General features: G+C 33.8%; 2 protein-coding genes across 2 annotated transcripts; both read right to left on the bottom strand.

Annotated features, from left to right (window-relative positions):
* Positions 1-652: 652 nt before the first annotated feature.
* LOC145328427 (lysophosphatidylserine lipase ABHD12-like) lies at positions 653-16,469 on the bottom strand. The gene is made up of 19 exons (XM_080172117.1): positions 16,358-16,469; positions 5,817-5,847; positions 5,666-5,694; positions 5,490-5,519; positions 4,859-4,934; positions 4,428-4,473; positions 4,130-4,224; positions 3,785-3,859; positions 3,544-3,593; positions 3,305-3,413; positions 2,983-3,060; positions 2,859-2,918; positions 2,681-2,775; positions 2,112-2,215; positions 1,792-1,915; positions 1,430-1,478; positions 1,210-1,242; positions 1,085-1,130; positions 653-769 (listed from the first exon to the last, which is right to left on the bottom strand). Exons 1-19 carry the CDS (start codon positions 16,443-16,445, stop codon positions 713-715), a joined length of 1,275 nt encoding a protein of 424 aa, XP_080028243.1. The 5' UTR covers positions 16,446-16,469; the 3' UTR covers positions 653-712.
* A 5,035-nt stretch (positions 16,470-21,504) lies between these two features.
* Positions 21,505-23,257, bottom strand: LOC145328411 (uncharacterized). Its single transcript, XM_080172051.1, has 2 exons — positions 23,142-23,257; positions 21,505-22,441 (listed from the first exon to the last, which is right to left on the bottom strand). The coding sequence occupies exons 1-2, from the start codon at positions 23,169-23,171 to the stop codon at positions 21,644-21,646; spliced, it is 828 nt and encodes a 275-aa protein (XP_080028177.1). The 5' UTR covers positions 23,172-23,257; the 3' UTR covers positions 21,505-21,643.
* Between the last annotated feature and the right edge of the window lie 1,016 nt (positions 23,258-24,273).

Below are 24,273 nucleotides of genomic sequence, written 5' to 3'. Positions count from 1 at the left end.
TGAATATTCGATCCATTGTTCCCTCCCTTACTCCCTGTTTACATGTTTATAATCACATAGGTTCAATGGTGAAACAAAGCTATTATTAAATTCTTTGTGAGCACATGAGAGTAAAACACCAGAGGGGGGAAGAGGTTAAATAACTGTATCTCCCCATCGTAGTGTCCTTGTGCCGACTCTCAATTGGGTCATTGAATATCAACCAATTGTGTCGGAAGTATTAACACAGCCAAGTAGCAGAAAACAATTTGCTAGCAGACAAAAAATAGGTCATTGAAAAAGGAAGGGGAGTAGTTATCTGTATATACATCTATATAGATCAATTGTGAGTGTATCACAGTGACTCTAACCCGTGCTACTACGTACATGAACGGATAGAGGTTTGTGCCTAAATTGTAGTGATACTTCACCCCCCCCCCCCCCCTCTGGAATGCAGCAGGGTCTATTTATATCTAGGCTTCCATTATTTCAACAGGTGGACAGGGTTGTAGAGGGTTGGCGGTCAGCTTTGATGGTGATCACTTGGTAAATTAGAAGCGGAACTACTCTACAGAATGACCCCTCCGTACTGCATGAGCACCAGAGTGGGCACAAAACAATAAAAGTCTAAAAATTATGAATGCTTTGCTGAGAATGAGACACAAGATAAAAATCTTTTAACAGATTTATTTATCAGCTATATTTGGTAATGCAACAAATAACAAGAATATAACTATGAAATAATTATTGTTTGATTTTGTCTGAAATCTCTAGCCTCTTGCTCTAAATCCTGGTATAGAAAGGTCAATAATTCTTAAACTGTTAAAAATTATATGACAAAAAATTTAAACCTAGATTCAATTATTTAGTTTTGTATTAAATTAAGAGACAAAAATAAGAGAGAACTTTTTGAGGAAAATTAAGAAATCTTACAAATAAATCATCAGTTTACCTAATGGATAAATAATAAGCGGATAAAGTGAGAGATGCTTGCATATCCTGATCAATGTTTCTCCTAGCTTGCTAATTTATGGACTAAATTAGCAATCTAAATTGACTACAAAAATTGCTCCGTCCCACTATCTATTCCATATCCATTGTTTACCTTTATGAAAGCTGCAAGTCCAGGGGCTGAGTAAATATATTTATGCCTACAAAATTTATTTGTTAAAAATTTGCTTTCTGTAACGAATTTTAATAATTATGATAAAATTTGGCATAAATACTTACCCGAGTTTCATGTCTGCTGGAAAAAGAACAAATCTAGGAGTAAAAGCAATTTTTATGCAATACAAAAACTAAGTGAAAAACACAAAAGCTGCAATTTTTAAATATAAGATAATAAGTTGGATTTCTATTGATCTATATAGAGGAATATAACTAAATTATTTTATTGTTAAATGATTCATTGGTGAAAATTTAGCAATTTGTAAAATTAATTTTTATATACCTGGTATTATTTTTTCCACCATCAATTGCAGATTTGTAAAGTCTTTCACCTACAAAAAGAAATCTTGGAATTTATTGAGGAACAAATAGTTAAATGAATATACTTGTTTATATTCAAATCCTATCTAATATAACTTAAAATTGGTTGCTATTGAATAGTTTCATGTATTTGTTATTTTAAATATTTTTATTAAGTGTTTACAAAATTGTTAAAGTAAAGTATACTAAGTTATGGGATGACAAATAAAAGAAAATAAGTTTGATTTATTTTTTAAATATTTGTTTCTAGTATTCATCAATTAAAAGTATTTTACACAAACAGGTAAATAGCTGACATCCTGGTATTCTTAAAGAGGGACTTGCCTAGGTATGAAGGAACCAATCTATCATTATCTGCATGTAGGATCAGGGTTGGTGCGTGTAGCTGGGGTAGATAGTCAGAACTTCTAAACTCTGCATCCACTGACATCAATATTGCTGTGTGATTCTTAAATAAATTAAGCAAAGATAATGGTGCAAACCTTGAAGTAAAATATGTTTTGTCAGTAGAATATGTTTGATAATTTTTTTTCAGGTTTGTTTTAAACACTGAGATTAAGACAAAAGGATGGATGTACAGACAGGCCCATAATATACATTTAGTTTTTATACTGTTATAGGGGCTTTGCACAAGTTTTTTTTACCTGGCCAAGCCAGCCAGTCATAAATCTGCCCAAAGCAAATCTGTGTATTTCATCCTCCATGTTGTTGAATGGTGATTCTAGAACTATTCCATGCACTCTAAGTTCTTAAGAAAGTGTTGTTAATCAGGGAAGGAGGGAATACTGGGCTTCTGGCTATTCTAGTCCCCAAAGATTCATAATAACATTTTCTTATTCATCGGATTACAATTGAATCTTTGATTGGTTGATTCATTAAGTTGATTGTCTAAATGATACAACCACTAATTGTAATCTAGAGAAGGGGTAATATTGTGTATCATCATTGGGGATGTTCATCAATTTAGCATCCATTGTCTTATCCCTTTTATATTCCTGGTTGTTAATAACATTAATGGCTTGATGATGTGTTCTCTATTTTGAATGCTTTACAGGATAAAGATTGTATAAAAGGTACAGTCAAATTACCATTATCTTTTTTAAAAAGCAAAAAGAAAAAATGTCTAAACATATATATCATACCTGTTTCAAAATCTGCCTTATTAGATACAGTTTAAAATACAGTATTGTTTCAAAATTGACAAAAATTCTACCTAAGTTGCTATTTTGCCATTGCAACAGTGAGTTAGTACCAATAGCAGTACCCAAGGAATGACCCCATACCAAGAATAGGGGCTTTTCATCCTCACTACAAATATCATTTGAAATTCAAGACTGAAGATGATTATTTTTCAGTAATCATAATTGTGGAGTAAGCTATTAAAATATTACCTTAGATTAGACCCAATGAATTTAAGCACAGTTAATGTGTCATTAACAACAGTTCCTTCACTAAGAAATAAAGATATCTAAAGTTATTTTTTTCATTTATCATTATAATTTTATATAAATTTACCTGATGTTAACATCAGTAGAATCAGCATAACCTCTGTAGTCAAAAGTCAGGACATAATATCCCATTCCAGTCAGCTTCCTAAAAGTTATCATTCTAATGATATTATGTTATCCTTACTTAATTTTCTGTATGTTTGTCAGCTAATAGTTATAAAGTTCTTAATTTTACTCTCTATTTTGCTCCCTTAATTTCATATTATAGACATTTGAAGTTTAAATAAATATATTTTTTCTTTTCACTTTTTTGTTTCAATTAATGTTTTCTCTCAGACATTACCCATGATAAAGATTAAAGATAATTGTTAGCATTCGTAAATTTTAACCTGTACATTTCAACTCTATGGCTGTAACCTCTTGTTGCTGAACTTCCATGAAGATACAAGGCAAGAGTGTCATTGCTGTCAAGTTCACTCAGAGCCTTTTGATTTTCTCCTAATCAGACAAATTCATTTGGCAATCAATTGCAAAAAATAAGATTTTAAAATTGACCGAAAAGGATAAATATATTTATGATTTCTAGTTCAGAAAATTAAATGATCTAATTGACCTAATAATTATTTACCAAGAGGTGAAATGAACCATGCTCCAAGACTGCCATTTTCACATGGAATTCTAAATGATATTTATAAAGTATTTAAGGACAGCTGTTTTGGTGGTTTCTAAGCTCAGCGTGTTAGAAAAAATTAAGGGAGTTTTTTTATGATCTAAAATTAGATTTAATTAAAATCATCCATTTTTTCTTTTTCTTTAACAGATATTTGTTAAAATAATCTTAGCAAAAAATTGCAAAAGAAAATTCTGACCTAAAATTGACAGCATTGTTCAGACCAAAGGTTGATGGTTTCTCAATATCCTGTAGAAATCCAAAGAATCCTTTCCTATAAAAATGAGCAAAGAAACAATTTTATTGTAGCTTAGATTAAATATTTATAGAAAAAAAATAATAATGAAGCTGTTGGTTTGTTTTTAGTCTTTGATATAAAAATTACTGTGTAAGAAAATTTAGGTTCTTTGTCAATGAATAAACTCATTTTATTTCCATGCATTGTACAATTATTACAATCATGATCAACCAGCTAGGTGGATTATGTGAATATTTAAATTAAATGATCAAATAAGTGTTGTTACTATAAACTGTGGGCTTTTACCTTTCAGCAGGAAAGAAAATAAGTTTCTTAAGAATCCAGCTCAAGTATTTATTATCTTCATCTTTCTTGGAATATGATTCCTTATCTTCATTTTCCTATAATGTATGATTTAAATAAATGTATATACCTCTTATGGAAGAACTATCAGCCAACTTTTTAAAAATATCTTATGATATGTGTTATTAATTAAACCATTTAGGTAATTCAACTATATGTATTGAATGTTTGACAACCCCACAAATCCTTATCACATTAAGGAAATTTTAAAATATTTAACTTTCTAATTTTAAAGAACAACCTTTTCTTTGAAATATTCATCATAGACATCAACTTCCTTCCAAAAACTGAAACATTGAATAAATAACATGGATGACAATTTCAGATTTTTTCTTCTTCAAAGTTCAATTTTCACTTATTCATAATTGATCCCACAACTTTTCAAATATTACTAAACATATTTCTGACAGGAAAAAAAAGTCTGTGTTTTTTAAATCTTAAGGAATAGGATGCAACAGAAAAAGAACAAAGTGACCTATAGAGTAGAAGCTCAAATTTCAAAGAAAAAACCTGAAAGAAACTTACAATTTTCTTAATTGAAAAGTTAATTCAAGTTTGTTCTAGAAAATTTAGGCTTCTGAATTTCAGCTTATAAATTCACATTAACCAAAAAAAAAAATTCAGACAAAAATAAATAAAAACATACAGACCAAAATTTGGTTGAAGAGTTACCTCTCTTCTTCATCCTCAACTATTGAGATTATTGTTGTAGTTTCTTCAGATGCCTCATCTATCTTCTCCTCTACCTCTAAATAGTAAATATGTATCAACATATCTATTGTGATTATAAGTGTACAGCAAAAAGAGTTGTTATTCACATGACAAAAAGAAAATTTTTTATTCAAAATCTTATAGACAAATAGCCAAAACTGAATTTTAATTTTACTTCTAGAAACTAATTTAAAAGGAGAACAAATATCTAATTTAACTGTGAATTTAAAACTAAATTTTTAACTATAGATTATTTTATATTCTGTAGCTTTATACAAACACATATCCTTTTATATAAAGTGGCAAGTTTTTTTGTCTGTAGTGATTGATCTTGCTAACCGCTGAACCTATGAGGTTCTATTTTAGAGTGGAGCTTATTATAGGTCCAGAGAAGGTTTTTAACTTTCTAACACCCTTCAAAGAGAATTGCCCCTAGAAAAAAATACCCCCCCCAATTTAAAAAAAAATGTTACTCTCCAGGGTGGGGTCGACTTCAACACCCAACTTAAGTACCCCTAGAAGCTTCTAGTGGCATAGCCACTAGTATGACAAAATTTATTAAAATCATTATTAATGAAACATTAAAAAATACCTTCCTCTAAGCAAACACACTTTTTTCTCTTGGGAAGAAATTATCTTTCATTAATTTTAATAAATGAAGTCTGACAATAAATTAAAAATAAGAAATATGATAAATATTTTTGAAAGACATTACTAAAAAGAAATCTACAGCCTTATTTTTCGTAATTTTTGATAATTTCTTTTCCTCATCAATATTTTGACAGCTTCCTGAACCTCTAGAAAAAAAAAGTTTTTTTGTTGCAGAAAAAAAATTTTATGACAACATTCAGTAATAAAGATTATGCAAGAATATTAATCAAAAATAACATCTTAATTATAAAATGAAATGGATATTTACCTTTTGTATAGACTACACTTCAAATTACAACCTATAAGTATTTTGATATTTGGTAGAAAAACTTATAGTTAACAATTGATATAATTTAAGGCCAGTACTACATCAATGATTTCTTTAAAGCCATTAGTCATATTCTGCATTTTTTTTTTGACAATAATTTTTTAGTATAATCTCTCTTGTTTTTAAGTCACACTTAATTTAAACAGAATATTTACTATATATAACCAGTGCAGTGGCATGAACAAAAAGAGTGTCAAGGGAAGGAGAGTTTTAGAAGATAACCTTTTTTCACCTCCTATATAAAAGTGACAAAATGTGATTTTAAACATCTTAATAATAATAATAATAATAATTTATTTCGGAAAAACAGAAGAATACAATGATTACAATGGAAAATAGCCGTGTGGCTATACGGATAGAGTAAAAACACTGTGCGTGTTGTTAGTCCATCCGTTTACAAGAGTACTATTACAATTTACAGTTAAATTTATAAGTTATATTTAAAGTATAATTGCATCCATATATCATGCATCTACTGGTTGCCTATAGGGGATGTCGTGGTTGTGATAATATGTCAATATCACACCAATCACTGCTGTGATTATGGTCCATAGGACCGACATGCCATTTGGTTAGTCCACACACCGTGCTGTCCTTATCCTGAAAAAGGCGACGTGCACCAGATCCAAGCGTCAAAGAACACGGTGTGACCATATGACCGTTGGTTTCCCTTTGGTGGGTTGACGGGGGGGGGGGGGGGGTTGGAGGCGGGGTTCCTATTGAAATCGTTGGTTATGTTTGGCTCGGTCATTGTAGAAGTGACCGAGTCATGACCCACAGTGTCAACTAGAATTAATTTGATTAAAATTGTAAATTGTGTAGTGGTGATTCGATCTCTGAATTCAAGGCATCGTTAAGACATTTTTAAAATTATTAGAATATTGAAGTTTTTGTGGAGACTAAAGCAGAGAATGAAGAAAAAATTGACCTTGGGCTAGATTTTGTAAAACATATTTAAAGAATTGAAAAAATATGTGTAGAAAAATTCGTTGAATTTCAATTTAACCTTTATCATTTCCAGGAATTTAGAATATTTTGGGTAGTATGATGATATTAATATTAGTATTGGGGTAGGGCAGGAAACGTGCAAATTGGGGAGGCTAAGGAGCTTTGGGTGGCCAGTGAGGCTATTGTATACGCACAAACACAAAAAACATACACATAAACGTAAACACACGCATTCGTTTTTTATACAACAGTGTATTTGACGAGCATACGACCCATATGTTATAGGCATGCGTTGTTGTTGTTGCTAGCTTCCCGGGAAATCCGTCCCTAGCATCCCTTCCCCTTTATCCCTTTGACAACAAGACTTAATATTCACTAGAGGTGTCAGTGAGGTCAAAGAAGCCGAAAGTGTCGTCTTGAAAAATGGTTGACCCGGGTGGTAATATAAAAGGGGGTGGAGAAAAAATACCGACATTGGGGGAGGAAGCTGCCTTTGCGCAATTTGATTTTTGACCCGGCCGGTTTCTGTCTTTGTTTATTATTATTTAATATGAAAAATGGAGGTAAATTAGACCTATTTGTAAAGGCTTGCCGGGACATGTCACGTGACATGATTAATTCTATTTAATTGCGACTTTCTTGTTATCTAATCATTGCTCTTCCGGTGTTCATACGTTTACCATCAAGTTACGTTAATTTTAAATCTGCCGATAAGTTAAATAATAAGTTTTTCCGTCATGGTTGATCATAGCAACCTGCGACTGTTGATCGACGCTGCAGAGGAAGTTTTGGCTCCCTCTCCCGAACCCGATGTTGGCGGCCCCGTTCCCTTTGCGGTTCCAGAACCTCTGCCAGCTCCGCCGATAGTTTACTCGAGTGAAATTGCTGACTGGTATTATTTTGGGAAGGGCCTGCGCACTAGCTTCCGCGATGCATGCAGGTTAGCTTTTCGCGCAGGTCTGCAAGAGATTCCCAACCGCGAGTCGCTCAGACTTGTCGACGAAGGCATTCGGCTGCACCGCTTGTTAGGCGATGCAATGCCTACTGTCGACCGCTCGCGTGAAGACAACCAGCATGAGTTGTCGGTCCTCGAGGCTCAGTGCAATGATTACAAGGAGGCGGTCTTAATGGCTACCTCTGCGTATGATATTGTGCTGGACCTCGAGTCGACCATTGAGATCAGTGACAGCGAGCCCGGCCTAGATGGCCAGTATGATGACTGGTCCATGGATTCCGAGTCAGAGGCTGGGTCCGCCGGAGCTAGGTCCGATGTTGGCGAAGCTGGAGACGATGCCGCTGGAGACGACGCCGACTCCCGTGCTGAATCCGAGAATTCCGACGGCCCCACCTTCGAGGAGGATTCCGAGTCAGAACACGAGGAGCGACGCGAGCCAAGCGTCGAGATTCTGGATTAGTTTATTTAACATATTAAAGCAAATAAATATATATATTCACCATCCTATTATGTAACAGAATGATTAAACTAATTTGAATACTCCTATATAAATAATAATAAAACGAACAATGATATTAATAAAGACTCATTCGGCTAAAAACTAGTCATCCAAAATATTTGTCTTTTTTGGTTAGATAGATCCAAAGCTATTCTATAATTATACTTAGTCCACTGTTATTAAGTGTTTTAGCACCATGAGAAATTCGATTTAATAATTATTAAATTATGGATTGTTTACGTCTGCGACTAAATGAAATCGTTGAACTTAACTTGTTGGATAGATAGATCCAGAGCTGCTCTATAATTAAACTAATTCGTTTGAAAAAAGAAAAGAAAATTTTTGTTTGCTATTACTAAGTATTTAAATCGGCTGAGTGAGCTTTGACATTACTTAATCTGTTCGACAAAGTATAAAGTGTTTGCGTAGAAAAACTTTTAATTGGTAAAAGTGTCGCTGCCGTTAGCAATTTATGAACTGCGGCCTAAGAGTTTAAATAAACTTAACTTGTTAGATAGATATATCCAAAGCTGCTCTATAGTTAATTAATCTTGTTCGTTTGAAAAAAGAAGAGAAAATTTTTGTTTGCTGTTAATAAGTATTTAATTCGGCTGAGTAAACTTTGGCGTTACTTAATCTATTCGACAAAATATAAGATGTTTGCATAAACAACTTTAAGTTTAATTATATGAAAGTGTCGCTGCCGCTAGTAATTTATGAACTGAAGCCTAAGTGTTTAAATAGACTGTGTAATATATGAGGTAATTGCGATTGCGTCAATTTCCACTGTGTAGATTTAATTTAAATTAAGGAAAAAGTACACACATATCTATATGATGTCAGTTAATTTTCCATAACAATGCTATTGCTAGACCTTGTAATTATAATTTACAACTAAAAATTAAAATGAAGAATTGTATATGCTAAAATTGCGTAGCCATTTTCCTATCTTAATAGTAAATGCAAGAACACTTTCCTGTTAAATTCGTTCTTGTTCTCTACGGATTTGATTTCAGCTGGTAAATTGTTCCAGATTACTGGAAATCGGTAGAGCGGTAATGCTTTCAAATAAGAACGGTTTGTAAATTGAACATGATAATCGTTATCGTTCCTTAACTCTCTATTTCTGATTTCTCTATTTAGTTTCCAGGTATTGTCAAAAGTTGCTGGTACCTTTTTGTTTTTATAAAGGTACATGAATCTGGCAGTGTTATATAGTATTAATTTCTTGAAAGGGAGTATTTGCAAGTCAATAAATAGATCCTTAGTATGAGCCCTATTCTCTTTTCTGCATATTATTCTTACTGCCTTTTTTTGTAGATTCATAATAGGTTTAATATAACTTTCTGGAATTCCTACAAATAATGGGGAACAATAGTCTAATAAAGATTTCAAGTATGCGTTATATATTAAAATTAAATGGCGTTTGTGTAATAAGTTTTTCATCATTTTCATTGAGAATATAATTTTACTTATCCTAATCCTTAAGTTGTCGAGGTGATATTTATAAGTCAGCTTATTATCAATTAAAATTCCAAGGTGTCTACAAAATTTTTCATTTTCATTCGGGGTTAATGTTAATTTGGTAATTTTTTCAGGGGAATTTTGCCCTTCATCATTCATATCAAAATAAACCGGGAATTCATTTAAAAGACCTAGGTCTATATTAGTTAAAAAACGATCATTTCTGGGAAGTCCAAAGATTAATATTTTAGTTTTTTTCGGGTGGAGGAGGAGTTTATTCTTACTGTACCAAGCTAATAATTTAGGTAATTCTGTGTTCGCTAAATTAATAAGATTCGTTAAGTTATCGCTTTCTAGAAATGCACAATTATCATCTGCAAATAAATAGCTTAATAATGTTTCCGAGCATGCATTAATATCGTTTATATAAATTAAGAAGAGCAAAACGCCCAATATTGACCCCTGTAAAACTCCCCAATCAATCGTTACCGTATTATTTGAATTTATTCCTTTGTAAAAAACTTTTTGGCGTCTGTCCTTAAAGTAGCTCTCGAACCATTTTAGTGCATGTCCTCTAACCCCCAGATTTTCAAGTTTTTTTAAAAGAATACTACGATCTAACATATCAAAACATTTTCTTACATCTAGAAGAACCACCATGGCGATTCTCCCAGATGCAAGACACGCTGTGATTTTGTTGACTAGATGTAAAATGGCATGATAAGTTGACCTGCCTGGTCGGAATCCATACTGTAATCTATTAAAGAATCTTTGTTGTTGTAGAAAGTCCATTAATTGTATATATACACATTTTTCTTGAATTTTTGAAAAACTATTTATTAATGAGACACCTCGATAGTTATCGAGTAAGAAAAATGGTCCGCTCTTATGGATTAATATAGTCCTTGTGACCTTTTGCTTATCAGGCATCTTGCCTGTTTCAAAGCTAAGGTTTATTATATGCAAAAGTGGTCTAATTATAGTTATTCTTACAAAGTTGACTAGATATATACTGACATCATTGTCATCAGAGCTTTTTTTATGCTTCATGTTTCCTATTAGTTCTAATAAAAACCTTTCGGTTATTGGTCTTATAAAAAAACTATTTTCCGACGGGGGAGGTAGGTAATTATGGAAAGTGCTACTATTAATTTTGGGTAGCAGTGGAGTGAGATTACGACCAATATTCGCTAGGTATTCATTAAACTTGTTTGCTATTTCAATGTCCTTATAAATTTTAGTACCCTCGGTTTCAATGTATTCTATCCGTGTATCCTTCTTACTGGTCCCCATTGTATCCTTTAATACGTCCCAAAGTTTTTTAGAATTTCCACCCGCATCGAGTATTCTTTCTCTATAGTGTAACTTTTTTGCCTTCCTATTAGCCCTGTTGAAATTGTTCCTATAACTTCTATATCTTTCTGCGTCTTCTAATGAATTTTTACTTGCTAAAAATAGTTGTCTTTTTTTCAACCTACACTTTCTTAACTCTTTGTCCATATGTTGGTTTATCGGTGTGTTGCGCTCTCTGTTGTTAACTGGTTTTAAAGGAATGTTTTTATTCATAATACTCAAAAATTTTTCAATAAATATTGTGTATGCTCTGTCTACGTCTGTCTTTTCATTCATCACTTCTCTCCAGTCCGTAATCGCTAGCTCTGTCCTAAATTTTTCTAGATTTTCAATATTGAAAGTTCTTTTTGAGTGAGAAAAAGATTTATGCGAATTCTTTGGAGGGTTTTTTAGTTGAATTAAGTTTACTAACATATAGTGATCTGAAATATTGGTTGGTATTATTCCGCATAAATCTACTTTTCCTATGATGTCTTTGCAGGCTATATTATCAATTAATGAAAAGGTATTATTTGTTACCCTAGTGGCCTTACTTATTGTTGGGATAAATGCATTTGATATTAAGCTATTAAATAATGAACTGGCTTCGGAATTAGGTTGGTTTAATTTAAAAAGGTTTACATTAAAATCCGAAAATATAATTATTGGTATATTATTATTACTCAAAGAGTCTAAATGTGCTTCAAGTATTTCCAGAAAATCGTTAATGGCTGCATTCCTAGTTATGCCTGGTGTATTTGGGGAACGGTAAATATTGAGTAATATAAATTTCTGATTACTTATAGTGATGTTTAAGGTTATGCATTCATATATTCGGTCTCGAAAAAATTCTTCATCGTTCATTACTGTAACAGCTATGCCCTTACTTATTAAAAATCCTACTCCTCCTCCACTTCCTAATGTCCTATTTTTCTTAAAATATTGATATCCGTTAAATGTTAGGTCTACCGAGTGCCATATTTCTTGCATTGCTAAAATATTTACTTTAGACTTCCCTGAGTTTAAGTTATCTATAAATAATGAAATGTCGTTATACTTGCTCAAGATGGACTGAATATTAATAGAAAAAGTAGACAAATATTTTGTGTTTGTGGAATTCATAAAGTCTTTAATTGATTCTTCGCTATAATAATCGCATGAAGGTAAATTAAAATCCTCGACAAATTCTAAGTAATTGTTGCCGTAAAGAACTTGACATTTCAAATCTAATCTTAAGTCTTCATTAAGTTCAAGAATGCTCCTATCAATTAATTGATGTATGTTTGCTACGTTATTATCGTCGACATTAATGGCCCTGACCTCGGCACGAACCGTTTCTCTCAATACATTAATATCATCATCATTATTGTTATTATTAGCTACTATTTCATCCTCCATCAAATTGTAATGTCTTAAATCTTATTTCGATATCGAATTTGCTACACACCTTAATATTATTGACACCGTGGCCGACCCAACATGTTTCACAGTTGGTCCGCCCCCTCCCCCTCCCATCCGCCCCCGGTCCCCCCCCCAAGGGAACCACTCTGGGTCTGGTAAAATGGTCAAATTGCATCTCAGTCTCCTCGGACTCTACCCTCCCCCCCCCCCCCAAGCTGAGTGTGTTCCCCTCTTTCAATCAAAGACTTCTAAAGTTTTAAATTATCCGCTTAGGTACCTAATATATTGGATACAGTCATAATTAATATTATCATTTGAAAAAGAAAAATAAACATAGACAATTTAAATCATATCAAATAGAAGTACTGCCAAAAGGAGTATATCAGTTTAGATTATAAAGATTTAGATTATTGCTGGGTTTCAAAAACTACGTAATTAAAAGCAAAAAAGAAAAAGAAAAATATGTTCGAGTAAATATTTTTATATCAATTAAAACTTAGACATTATACGATTTAGCAAGATAACAAAATGCAAATCAATACAATAATTATGTCGGCCAAAACTATTCGATTATATAAAGATAAGAAATCACTATATGATTTAGTAAAATACTATTTAATAAATTGATTATGCCGGACAGAAAGTAGTACGATTTGTAAAAAGAAAAGAAAAGAAAAGCGTGAAAAAATATTACTTATTTGCTGGGGTGTATGCAAACAGTGTAAATCATTAGCTCTTAATTCGCTAGAGGCAAAAGAAGTGCCAGTGCAACTAAATATTATAGACGTAAATATTAACACACTTTATGTAAATTAAGATCTCATTTTTGTTAGCTAGACTTTTGCCAAGTATGCGATATAAATTAATATTCATTATGTCGACCGTTCATAATAAGAAGATGGAACAACTATTACTGAGTTACATTTAAGTGATATACATTACTGAATACTATAGTTACTAAAAAAACTATGTTATATTTAAGTAAAAACTTGCCGATTGGACCCGCTTGATTATATGGGCCGCAGGTGGACCTAACTCGCCGCAGGTGGCCTAGTGTTCATATGACATGATGCTGCCATGATCGAAACTTGCCGCGGGTGGCCTGGTGTCCTTAGTTTATGATTTATAATTTATAATGCCCGCATTACTAATCCGCGGGTGGATATGACTTGCCGCGGGTGGCCTAATGTTATAGGAATTTACCCGCATTTATTTTAACTTAACTTAGCACCAAATGCATGATAATAAAATAGCCGGGTGCTGTTATTTTTAACCGCGGGTGGTTTATTGAGTAGTAACCTGTTAATAAACCGCGGGTGGTTAGTCAGGTATGTATGTGACCTGTTAATAAACCGCGGGTGGTTAGTCAGGTATATAAGTGACCTGTTAGTAAAACCGCGGGTGGTTAATCAGGTAATGCATCGCAGTTCCAACTGTTAGTGAACCGCGAGTGGTTAATCAGTTACCGGTGGTCTGCTGTGAGCTGCGGCATGTTCGCGGCTTCCGCTGCTTCTTCGGTTCCTCGTCTTCGATGGCCTCTGTCGAGGTGTCATTGATCGCTGTATCGGTGGACGGGGATACATTCCTGGAGGTGTTTCTAGTATTCTCTGCAGAGGAAGCTCTCGAATCCTTTTTCTTCTTTAGGTCGGACATTTCACTCTCGATGAGGGTGAGAGCTATCTCACTCACCATAGCATTGTCTACCATCTTGTCCGATAAGCTAGCCGTGTCCGCATTTATCTTCTCCTTCGTCTCGTTGATTCTTTGCTTCAATGGTCCACCCTGTGGTAACTGACGTATAATTGAGTCCTCTGCATCCAGCGTAATTTCTGGGGGTAATATTCCGAATCTGTTCTGAAGGGGAGTGTTGAATTTTAGCTGCTTCACGGCTGGGCTTCTGTTGTTTTCATCGAACAGTTTGAGCGGTGTGAACGCATGCTTCCTCTTCTTATTAGCCGCCGTTGCTTTCTTGCTGTTGTCTGTATCCTCGATATTTGTCACTCCATCTATGATGACTTCTTCAGTTAGGTCGTCTTCCTCATCCATTAGCAGGGGGTTCTGTTTCGTTGGGTTCAGCATATCAAGCAGGTGCCTTTCATTAGAACGACCGTTAATGTAGGCTGGCTGTGCAAAAGGGCTCTGTTTGTTCTTGGATCTTATCCACTTCTTCTCATCGATCACCGGGGAGATAAGCTCCTTAAGTGTGCGACCGTATGGGTTCTGAACGGTGAAAAATTGTTGCTGTTTGTTTCTGAGGCTGAATACGATGCGTTGACCTCTCAGGTATGCTCGGTGTACCTCATTGTGACGGCAGAGCCAGGACAGTACATCTCTGTCAAGGGCAGTGGTATCTATACCTATCCTGCATGGATAGAGCTTCCCAGACCTGACTGACTCTGCATATGATTTGCTGGTGGAGAGGTTCTGCTCGTTAAGGCCGTCCACATGAGCTCTCTTGTGCTTCAGGATTGCGTCCAGGTAGTATCTTGAGCGTAGTCGGATTATGAAATTGCGTGGAGCTGTTGTGTCCCTGTTATTGCCTAATGGGTGGCCGTATTCTATGCATTGCATCCAGGAATCAGGGACTTCATCTAGTTCTCCGTGCTTGTTAGCATCAATAAGGCAAGGTTTCAGCAGTTTATCAAAAATATGTTGCACTAGTGGCTGGCCAGATGTTGAGTAGTCTGCGTAGTTGTGAACCTTGATCGAAAAAGATCGGTCCCTCCGTTCGCGTTCGTTGATCTGGAGGATCTGTAAAGTGGAGAGTTGCTCTAATTTCTCCACTCTATTGTCGTAGTGGATAATCATTTCATCTACCTTGGACTTCAGTGCTAAATCGGACTTTTGGATTGAGCTCTTCAGGTTGTCGATGCTGTCCTGGATTGCTTGGATCTTCTCCTGATTGTCTCCGCCTCCTTGCTTGAATAATTCCAGGTCATCTTCAATCTTCTTGATTCTATCGAGCTGGTCTGAGGTGTTAAAGTTGTTTTCACCTTTCATAATCTTCGATAGGATGTTGACGAGCACTGTGGCTCCGATATTGCCATTGGAGCGGTTGGCATATTGGAAAACTATGTCCTTAATTTTGTCACTTGACTCCGATTCCGCCATTTCGGTGATTGGTTCTGAAAGATAATTGAGATTATGTAAAAAATGGTCAATTTAATTTATTTTCACTTTAATTATAAAATAGAATATACAAAAATTGGCCTGTAGCTTGTGAAATTCACTTGTGTGTTTATCGGTAGTATTTAAACTAATGCACTTTATCTTAGTGCACGTGTTCACTTGGTGCACGTGTTCACAATTTTTCGTTCTTATTGTTTAATTGACCAATCACCAGGCTGGAGTTGTCACGTGATTTATTGTTCACTATGGTTGGCTGGACCTATAGCCAATAGTTATCTAGCTCTATGTATCACGTGGCTGTATCTGTTATCCTATTGGTCTGCGATGTATGGTGCTGGCAGGCAAGCTAGGTAAATGTACGGTGAGTACAATTAGGTGCGGTTTGCGGTAAGTTAAGAAAGGGGGTGATTCACGTTCAGCTATATTGGGGGGGTGATGGGGAAGAAAGTAGATTTACGTGGACACTAAAATATGTGTGACCATCACCGATGGAATGCTGAACTTATGTTTTGTTTTTTACTTCTATGCAGAAAAAAGGGAATGTGATTCTGACAAACAATTCTAAAGGAAAATGTCCCCATAACCCCCTTCCCCTTTCTTCCCCTCTTCAGTTATATGAAGAAAAAAAGATATACCCCCACATTACTTCCAAAGGTTTCGTGATTTTTTTTTGTAGAATTAATTGTTAGAACAGATAGGCCTGCTTCTATGATTTATACATTTAAAAGAAAAAAAGAAGTATTAGTATATTACCAAAATTCCCAGTTGTTGTACATACAAAATCAGATGTAGCTAGATGAATTGTTAGTGCCAACAACAAGAAAGCATGTTTTAAATACATTTTTTCCTGAAATTTTCAATTATCACTTTTAAACTTTTAGATATTAAAAAGAAATTTTTAAATATTGGAAGCCTTGTAGTAGCAAATTCTCTTCCTTCACTTAATTCAAAAAATATATCTATTTTTAAAGTTGTTAACTTCTTATGCTTATTTTTCACTATGTCTGTATTTATATAGCTAAAATTTTATATTAAACTTTAGTAAAATTCCTTATTATGAAAGTAGGGTATTATTAAACAACCCCTTTTGAATTTTAGGAGGTACAGTCCACCAAGTTAAACCTGGGCAATGTGTTAACAAACAGTTTTATTGTTCTTTAATGTCAACAAAAAACTAAGGCTGACATGATTAAAGTATTGTTTATTACTTGATTTTTGTGTTGACATGCATAAACAATATTTAAATCACTACTTGAAACCTAGATCTACCATTTACCTTTCATACAAAAGTGTGCCTGGATCTAAAATGTGTGATGATGCCATGCCCATACTTTTTTATATAAACAATAATTTGATAAGAATGTAAAAATCGCCTTTACCATAATTTTGAACTCATGGGCCACCCCCCCCCCCTTCCAGCCCCAATGTGGGAAGGTGTAACAATGATTGACAAGCCTGAGCTTTACTGTACCAATCCCAGTAGACAACCATTTTTCTAAATCTACAACTTGTAATAGGGATTTGAATTATATGAATATGATTCTCTTTTAGTATACATACAGGAAGTTGCTATCAAGATTCTCACTAATCAATAATAAATAAAAAGTACGTCACATTCAGTGGCGTTCATAGGGATTCACCAATGGAGTGTTGACACTTTCTACACCCCTCTACCACACAACAAGGGTTACAATTAAAAGTTCATCCAATAGTTGTTTCAAATTATAAGCTGATCAATAGGGCAATTTTAGAAAAGCTTCACTTTTAAAAACATCAGGTAAAAATGTAATAATAGTTGACGGTGTGAAAGCCAAACAAATACTGAAAAAATCTGATTTCTCTGGATAATATTACACTCATTGCAGGAACAAATAGACAGCTAATCTAATTTGTGTTAAATGTTACTTTAGATTAATTGTCATTCGGGCAAAGGGTTCGAATCTCCACCAAGCCAAATTTAAAACTAAACACATCTGTGGCAGTTTCTTTACTGTCTTAAATCACTGGGTTTTATGTAAAGTAACAACAAACAAACCCTTTTATTGTGCAACATTTATCTCATAGTTAAAATGTAAGTTTACAAAATGGAGACCGGACTCAAACCTGACACCTTCTTGATAACAAAATGACACTGTAACATTTGAATTTAATCCACATGTTTTATCCATTATCCTTGGTAGTCCTGGATAATTATGAAAGCAGTACTATGACTGCATTAAAGCAAGCTATTCTAAAAAAAAACAAATCTTTTGTGATATTTTGCAATAGACAATTTTAGAACCGACCTAAATAGTATGAGTCACAAAATTTTCTAAATTTTGGACCCTTGCATTTTTAGTAGCAGAGCTACTTTAAAAGAGTTAAATGTTGGTTAGAGTTAATAAAATGAATTCATTTTATATTATTTATTTAAAGACCCTAACTATTGGACCTTCAGCGTTGTTTCATATACTCGACATTAAAAGTAAGAGTAGTGGTAATGTCTTGGTCCAAAACAGGCTCAATACAATGCTGTCATGCTTGCTTATAAAGTCATTAAAAAAATTGTGAAAAACTAAGTTTTGTATTTATTTCTGGGGTTACGCCACTAGAGGCCTGTGTGACAACTTGACAGCAGAAGGGCGGAAAAAAATTGACCCTTCCCTAAAGTAGTTATAAACCTTCTCTTGACCTATTTTAAGCTTAGGAAAGATCATAACGGTTCAGCGGTTAGCAAGATCTTTTACTACAGACACACAGACATTTTGTTACTTTCTAATTTTAAAAGATATCAAAAAAGATTGCTTCTGTTTTTATGGATATTGTCATCCTTGTTGGCTATCTAATTATATATAGTTTTTATAATTAAAGCAGTGAAACGGAACGATAAAGCTTCAAATTTAATGTACTTATATTGTTCGTGCTTCTAATCTAAAAAAAAATCATTTTAACACTTTTTAGAAACAAGAACATTAACAGCCACAACATGAACAGATTTTTTGGATCTACTGCAGTTCACGGTAAAATATTGTTGGTAAGCAATATTTCCAAAAATCTATGAATTTTAAAGGCTGCTAGCTGCCAAACGGCTGAACGTACAGATCATGCCCGCACACTGTTTTAAGCGGCATAAGAAGGCCTACAAATAATCTGAAATAGCCATAAATCAATAATGCATAATTAACTCGCAGTGCAGAAAATGCGCGAAAAAGACCTATTTTACGCGTTTTTTCTTCAGTGAAGCTTTCCCTGTGCATAATTGGATCTTGGCTATTCCAGATTATTTGTAGTCCTTCTTATGCCACTTATACCAGCAATATTTTACCGTGAACTGCAGTAGATCCGATTTTTTTATTGTCCAATTATAAAAAGTAGTAAGGTTATTTTTATTTGTCTGTTAAAGTCACGCTTAGTCTCTTGTGCTTCGCTTTGCAATAGTGTCATTATTGTTTGAATAAGGATGACAACATCCATAAAAGCGAAGCTCTGAAACGGTATAACAGACGAACATTAACTCTTGTAGATTGTCAGAACTATAAAAGTTTTGACAAAATTATACGTAAATTTGTTGCAAAACTTCTTAAATATAAATTCTGTTTAAGGACATACTGACATTTTTAGGACTTGATCATATTGATAGTTAAATGGACGTACGGACATTTCGGTGGCGATTATAGAGCTGCTATGCTTTCTAAGTCGTATCTAACTACTACAGGAATCATCATGCAAAGTTTGAAATCGATAGGAAAATTATAATATGCCTAAATTAACTAAATAGCTATCCGTTACGGACGGACGTACGGACCGACCCTAATTATAGAAAAGCTTCGCTTTTAAAAAGTAATCCTGCACATGACCCATATGATGCTCCATCCCCCCCCCCCCCCCGACCTATTAATAGTAAAGCTGGTTATTTGGATGAAGATAAAAATTATTTTTATTAAATACAATATTACAAAGACATACCCCACAGTGCGTTTGAAGGTGCTTTGACTTTTGTGTCAGAACCTAAATTGGGACATAGTGCATTTCATTACCCTAGGTTAGGTAACTTTATTTCACTTTTCAATAAAATCTAAAATGCAGCCGTTTTTGAGAAAATTAGATTTGAAAATTTCAAGTTCAATTTTCATCCACTAGGAGTTACCGCATAACCATGACAAGAAAAGCAAAGATTATTTATTTAAAATTTTGAACAAGTTTGCTTTTATAAAGTTCTTCATAAAACTACTCCTTACGTGAGTTGATTCATGACCATTTTTATCAGTGGCTTTGCTTAGGTCACGGAAATTCAGCCTTAAATAAATCATATATAGAGAGGTTTTATGACAGACTTTATAAAAGCAAAGTTGTTCAAAATTTTAAATAAATATTTGCTTTTCTTGTCATGGTTATGCAGTAACTCCTTCTATCAAAATCAAATCAACAAATATGTTAAAGATCAATTTAATGTTCATGCCTTTACATTCATAATTTGTTTCGTGTTCAATTTTAATTAAATCATCAGTATATTTTGTTCTGTGTAATTAGAAGGTATTTACTCTGAAGAAAAAAAATTATGTCTGACCATATATCTATAATACAAAGTAGAACGATGTTTGTTTGTCTGTCTGTCTGTTTGTTTGTAGGATATTGCTAACCGCTGAACCGATCGGGTTCTCCTTTACAGGGTAGCTTCTCATAGGTCCCGGGAAGGTTTATAACTATTTTCTTTTAAATCTAAAATACAAAAAATTGGTTTGATTAAACCTCAAGCCCCTAGAGGCTAGGGGCGAAGCCGCTAGTCCTTATAATAAAGTAACAGGATGTTTGTATGTTTGTCTTTGTGTTTGTGTGTAAGTTTGTACCAAAGAATCTCGCTAACTGCTGAACCGATCGGGTTCTCCTTAAAAGGGTAGCTTCTCATAGGTCCCAGGAAGGTTAATAACTATTTTGGGGGAGGATACCACCACAATTCCAAGAGAAATCACAATAAATCGAGATTTTTTCTTCTGGAATAAAGACTCCTATGTAACATTGTATTGTAGAGATTTGATAGAGACTCCTTCGCAACATTGCAAGGTATGGTATTATTTTTTTTTAAACACCAAACATTTAAAGTGCCACTAGAGGCCTCTAGTGGCGTAGCCGCTAGTGACACATATGATACAAACCTCTTACAGAAGTGAAACAAGCATCTTACGTTTAGTCAGACACAGATAATAAGTTACAACTTAATGAAAAGTCTATTGTTTGATTGTGATAAGTATAATTGACCTTAGTTTTAGATTCTATTCTATACTTTATCTTCTTTGGGACTAGCATATCTATTATCTATGGCCATTGGTCGCCTCTCTTTAATAACACTTAAACCTTTATATGAAGAAAAGATAATTACTACTGTTAGAATGTCGTCTTTGTAAAAATCATTTTTGAAATATCAAATTGGCTGAACACAATTGTTAGTATACCTTAAGTTATTACTTATACTAAAATTACCAACACTTTCTCCTATATTTTAAAGAAGTAAGGTTTTTTTGTCTGAACCTTATGATTTCAGTAACTACTGGATTGGTCAAGATATCACTTTAAGGAAAACTTCACATAGGGCTCGGGAAGGTTTTAGGCTATTTGTTTTAGATTTAAGCCTTGGGGTGGTTTTGAACTATTTTTCTGCCCCTTACTTAGTAAGTAATACCCACCCATTTAAATACAGAGCTCCTTGGTGCTACGGGCACTGATATATTTTAACAAAACAGAGCATTTTTTATCTTTAAAGGAAGCTATGCTCAAAATTAGATGGATGAAAACCATTGTTTTTATTTCTTTAAATCTTTTTGGTTTGGTGTGGCTCTAAAACCCATTTATAACTGGTTTTAATCTAAAAATTTTTTATTTCGATTTCCGCAAACCTGTTTATAATACGACGCACTAAATAACTATTTAAAAAATCACATTTCTTTATTTTTGATGATTTATGGCTAACACGACATAATCAAAAGAAAAATGATAATAATATAACAAATCACAAATATAAAAATAATATAACAATATTTTTTATATACAAACAAAACAAGATTTTTAAGCATGATTTTGTTGATTCAGATAATCAAAATATTGTTTTGAATAATTCAATTCATCCATTTCTTCTGAAAACTTTAACATTTTCTTTTGAAGCTTTTGATATTTTTTGATAGGGAATGGCCCAATCTTTGTAGACTGCAATATTTGTAGGGCTGTCACAAATTCAATTCTGGCTTGGGCAACTTGCTGCTCAGCTTCTTGGACATCTTGCAGGTCATCAAAGTATTCTTTGTTGGCTTTGTTCAAAGCATGCTGGTGCTTTAATTCAACTATTGGGTTCCTTTCGATGTTAGGAAGATTTACAGCAGCATTTTGAGGATTTACAGCAGCATTTTGAGGATTTACAGCAGCATTTTGAAGATTTACAGCAGTTTTTTGTGGATTTACAGCAGTAATTTGAGGATTTACAGCAGCATTTTGAGAATTTACAACAGGGGCAGTTATTTGAGGATTTGCAGCATGGTTTTGCGGAGTAGCATAAAACTCCCAAAGTTGCTTTGCCTGTTCAAGCTCAAATCTATCTACAGCTAACTCCTTCATTTCTTTCAGCAGTTTAAAATACTCCAGTTTGGGGAAATGGTTGGATCCAACAGATTTTAAATATTGATGGGCTTGGTTAAAAGCCAACCTGGCTTGCTGTACATCAAATTGTGCCTCCTGGACTTCTTTAAGGTCGTCCAGATAATCCTCGTATGCTTTCTGTTGGAATTGGAGTGTAGAGGGGCCTGACAGGGCAGCTGGATCCGGAAAGGGTGGCACAAATGCAGATTCTGCGTAATAGGTGAGCAGCACCACCTAAAACAAATTATTAATAGAATAAAGCAGTAACATAAGGATGGTAGGCAGACAGATTGCCAAATAATTTTTAAAAAGACATTTACTATACTATTATATAAATTAGAACAGTTTGAGTTTTTGAGCAATTTTCAATACATATCCTACCCATTCGAATACAGGTACTCAATATGCTATGGGCGCAGCTTCTGGTACTAAGTAAATAATAGTTATTTCTCGTATCGTATTATAAACAGCTTTCCGCGGATATAGAATGTACAATTATAAGATTAAAACTAGTTTTTTTAGCCCCGTGGTGCCGAAGGCACCGGCTAAAAAAACTAGTTTTAATCTTATGATTGTACATTTCTATATTCGTAGAAAACTGGATATAATACGATGCTAGACATAGTTTTTTCGTATTCATGAGAACCGGTTCCTATCCACCGGATTCAAATGAATACGAGAATAGTTATTTCTCGCATCGTATTATAAACGGCTTTCCGCGGATATAGAATGTACAATTATGAGATTAAAACTAGTTTTTTTAGCCCCGAGGTGACGAAGTCACCGGCTAAAAAAACTAGTTTTAATCTTATGATTGTACATTTCTATATTCGTAGAAAGCTGGATATAATACGATGCTAGACATAGTTTTTTCATATGGATGAGAACCGGTTCCTATCCACCGGATTCGAATGAATACGAGAAAAACAATTACCTTTAAAATCAAGATCTGTAGATTATTCATGCATGTATATCCTGGAACCTTTTAGGATATGTTTCAACTAATTAATTTAATTAAAGTTATTGGTATTTATACCAAGATTTATATACGCATTTATTAAATGTGTAGGTACTCATATACGAGCATTAAAACATGAGAGATTTTAAGGATTTTAAAGGGGAGGAGCTTTTAATACTTTTCAAAATGAAGCTTTTATATAATTAGGGTCAGTCCGTCCATCCTTACGTCCCTCCGCAACAGATAGCTCTTCAGGCTTATTATTCAGGTTAATACAGGCATGTTAAAATTGTCCTATCGATTTCAAACTTTGCATGGCGGTTCTAGTAGTAGTTAGATACGATTTAGAAAGCGTAGCAACCCTATAATGGTTACCAGAAAGTCAGTACGTCCATTTAAAACATGTAGATTTTTTGACAACAATTTTTTATGTGATAAAATAATCCTATTGTTTTTAAAATACTGATTCCTAAGACAACAAAGTACACTGATGAAAGCGATTTATCTCTTTAATCAAGTCTTAAAAATTTTAGAATGTCCTTAAATATTATCTTGTACTTTAGCTGTTTTGCAATAAATCTACTATTAATTTTGATTGGACTTACATATTTATGTATATTCTGCTTATTTAGTTCTGACACTCTAGAAATATTAATGTTCGTTCGTCCTACTGTTTTATAGCTTCGCTTTTATGAACGTTGTCATCCTTGTTTTATGGTAAACTATTGGGAATTTGGAAATATAACTGCGCATATCAACCTTATTTTGGGCTCTTATAATTCATGTGCATTTTGTCCGGCGCGCGGCGCCTTTGAAAAGGATTAAGTACACAAACGATTATTGGAAAAGGGTGTATTCTAAGAATTTAAGAGGGTTGGAACTTTTAATTTTCGTTTCTATGGCAAACGATTGGAAATTTGAAAAAATTAATTGCTCACATCAACCTTATTTTATGCTTTCTTTTTGAAAGCGAAGCTTTTCCATAACTATGGTCGGTCCAGGTGTGCGTTCCGTAATGGTTAGCTCTTTCGTAAATTTAGACACGTTAGACAAATTTTTGCTTGATATAATTTTCCTTTTCATCTGATTTTTGTGATAATGATCCCTA

Source organism: Acartia tonsa, chromosome 9 (genome assembly GCF_053477335.1).
Source record: "Acartia tonsa isolate MP-2025a chromosome 9, ASM5347733v1, whole genome shotgun sequence".
NCBI lineage: Eukaryota > Metazoa > Arthropoda > Copepoda > Calanoida > Acartiidae > Acartia > Acartia tonsa.
Note: the sequence above shows the minus strand (reverse complement) of the source record. Positions and strands in the feature narration are given on the sequence as shown.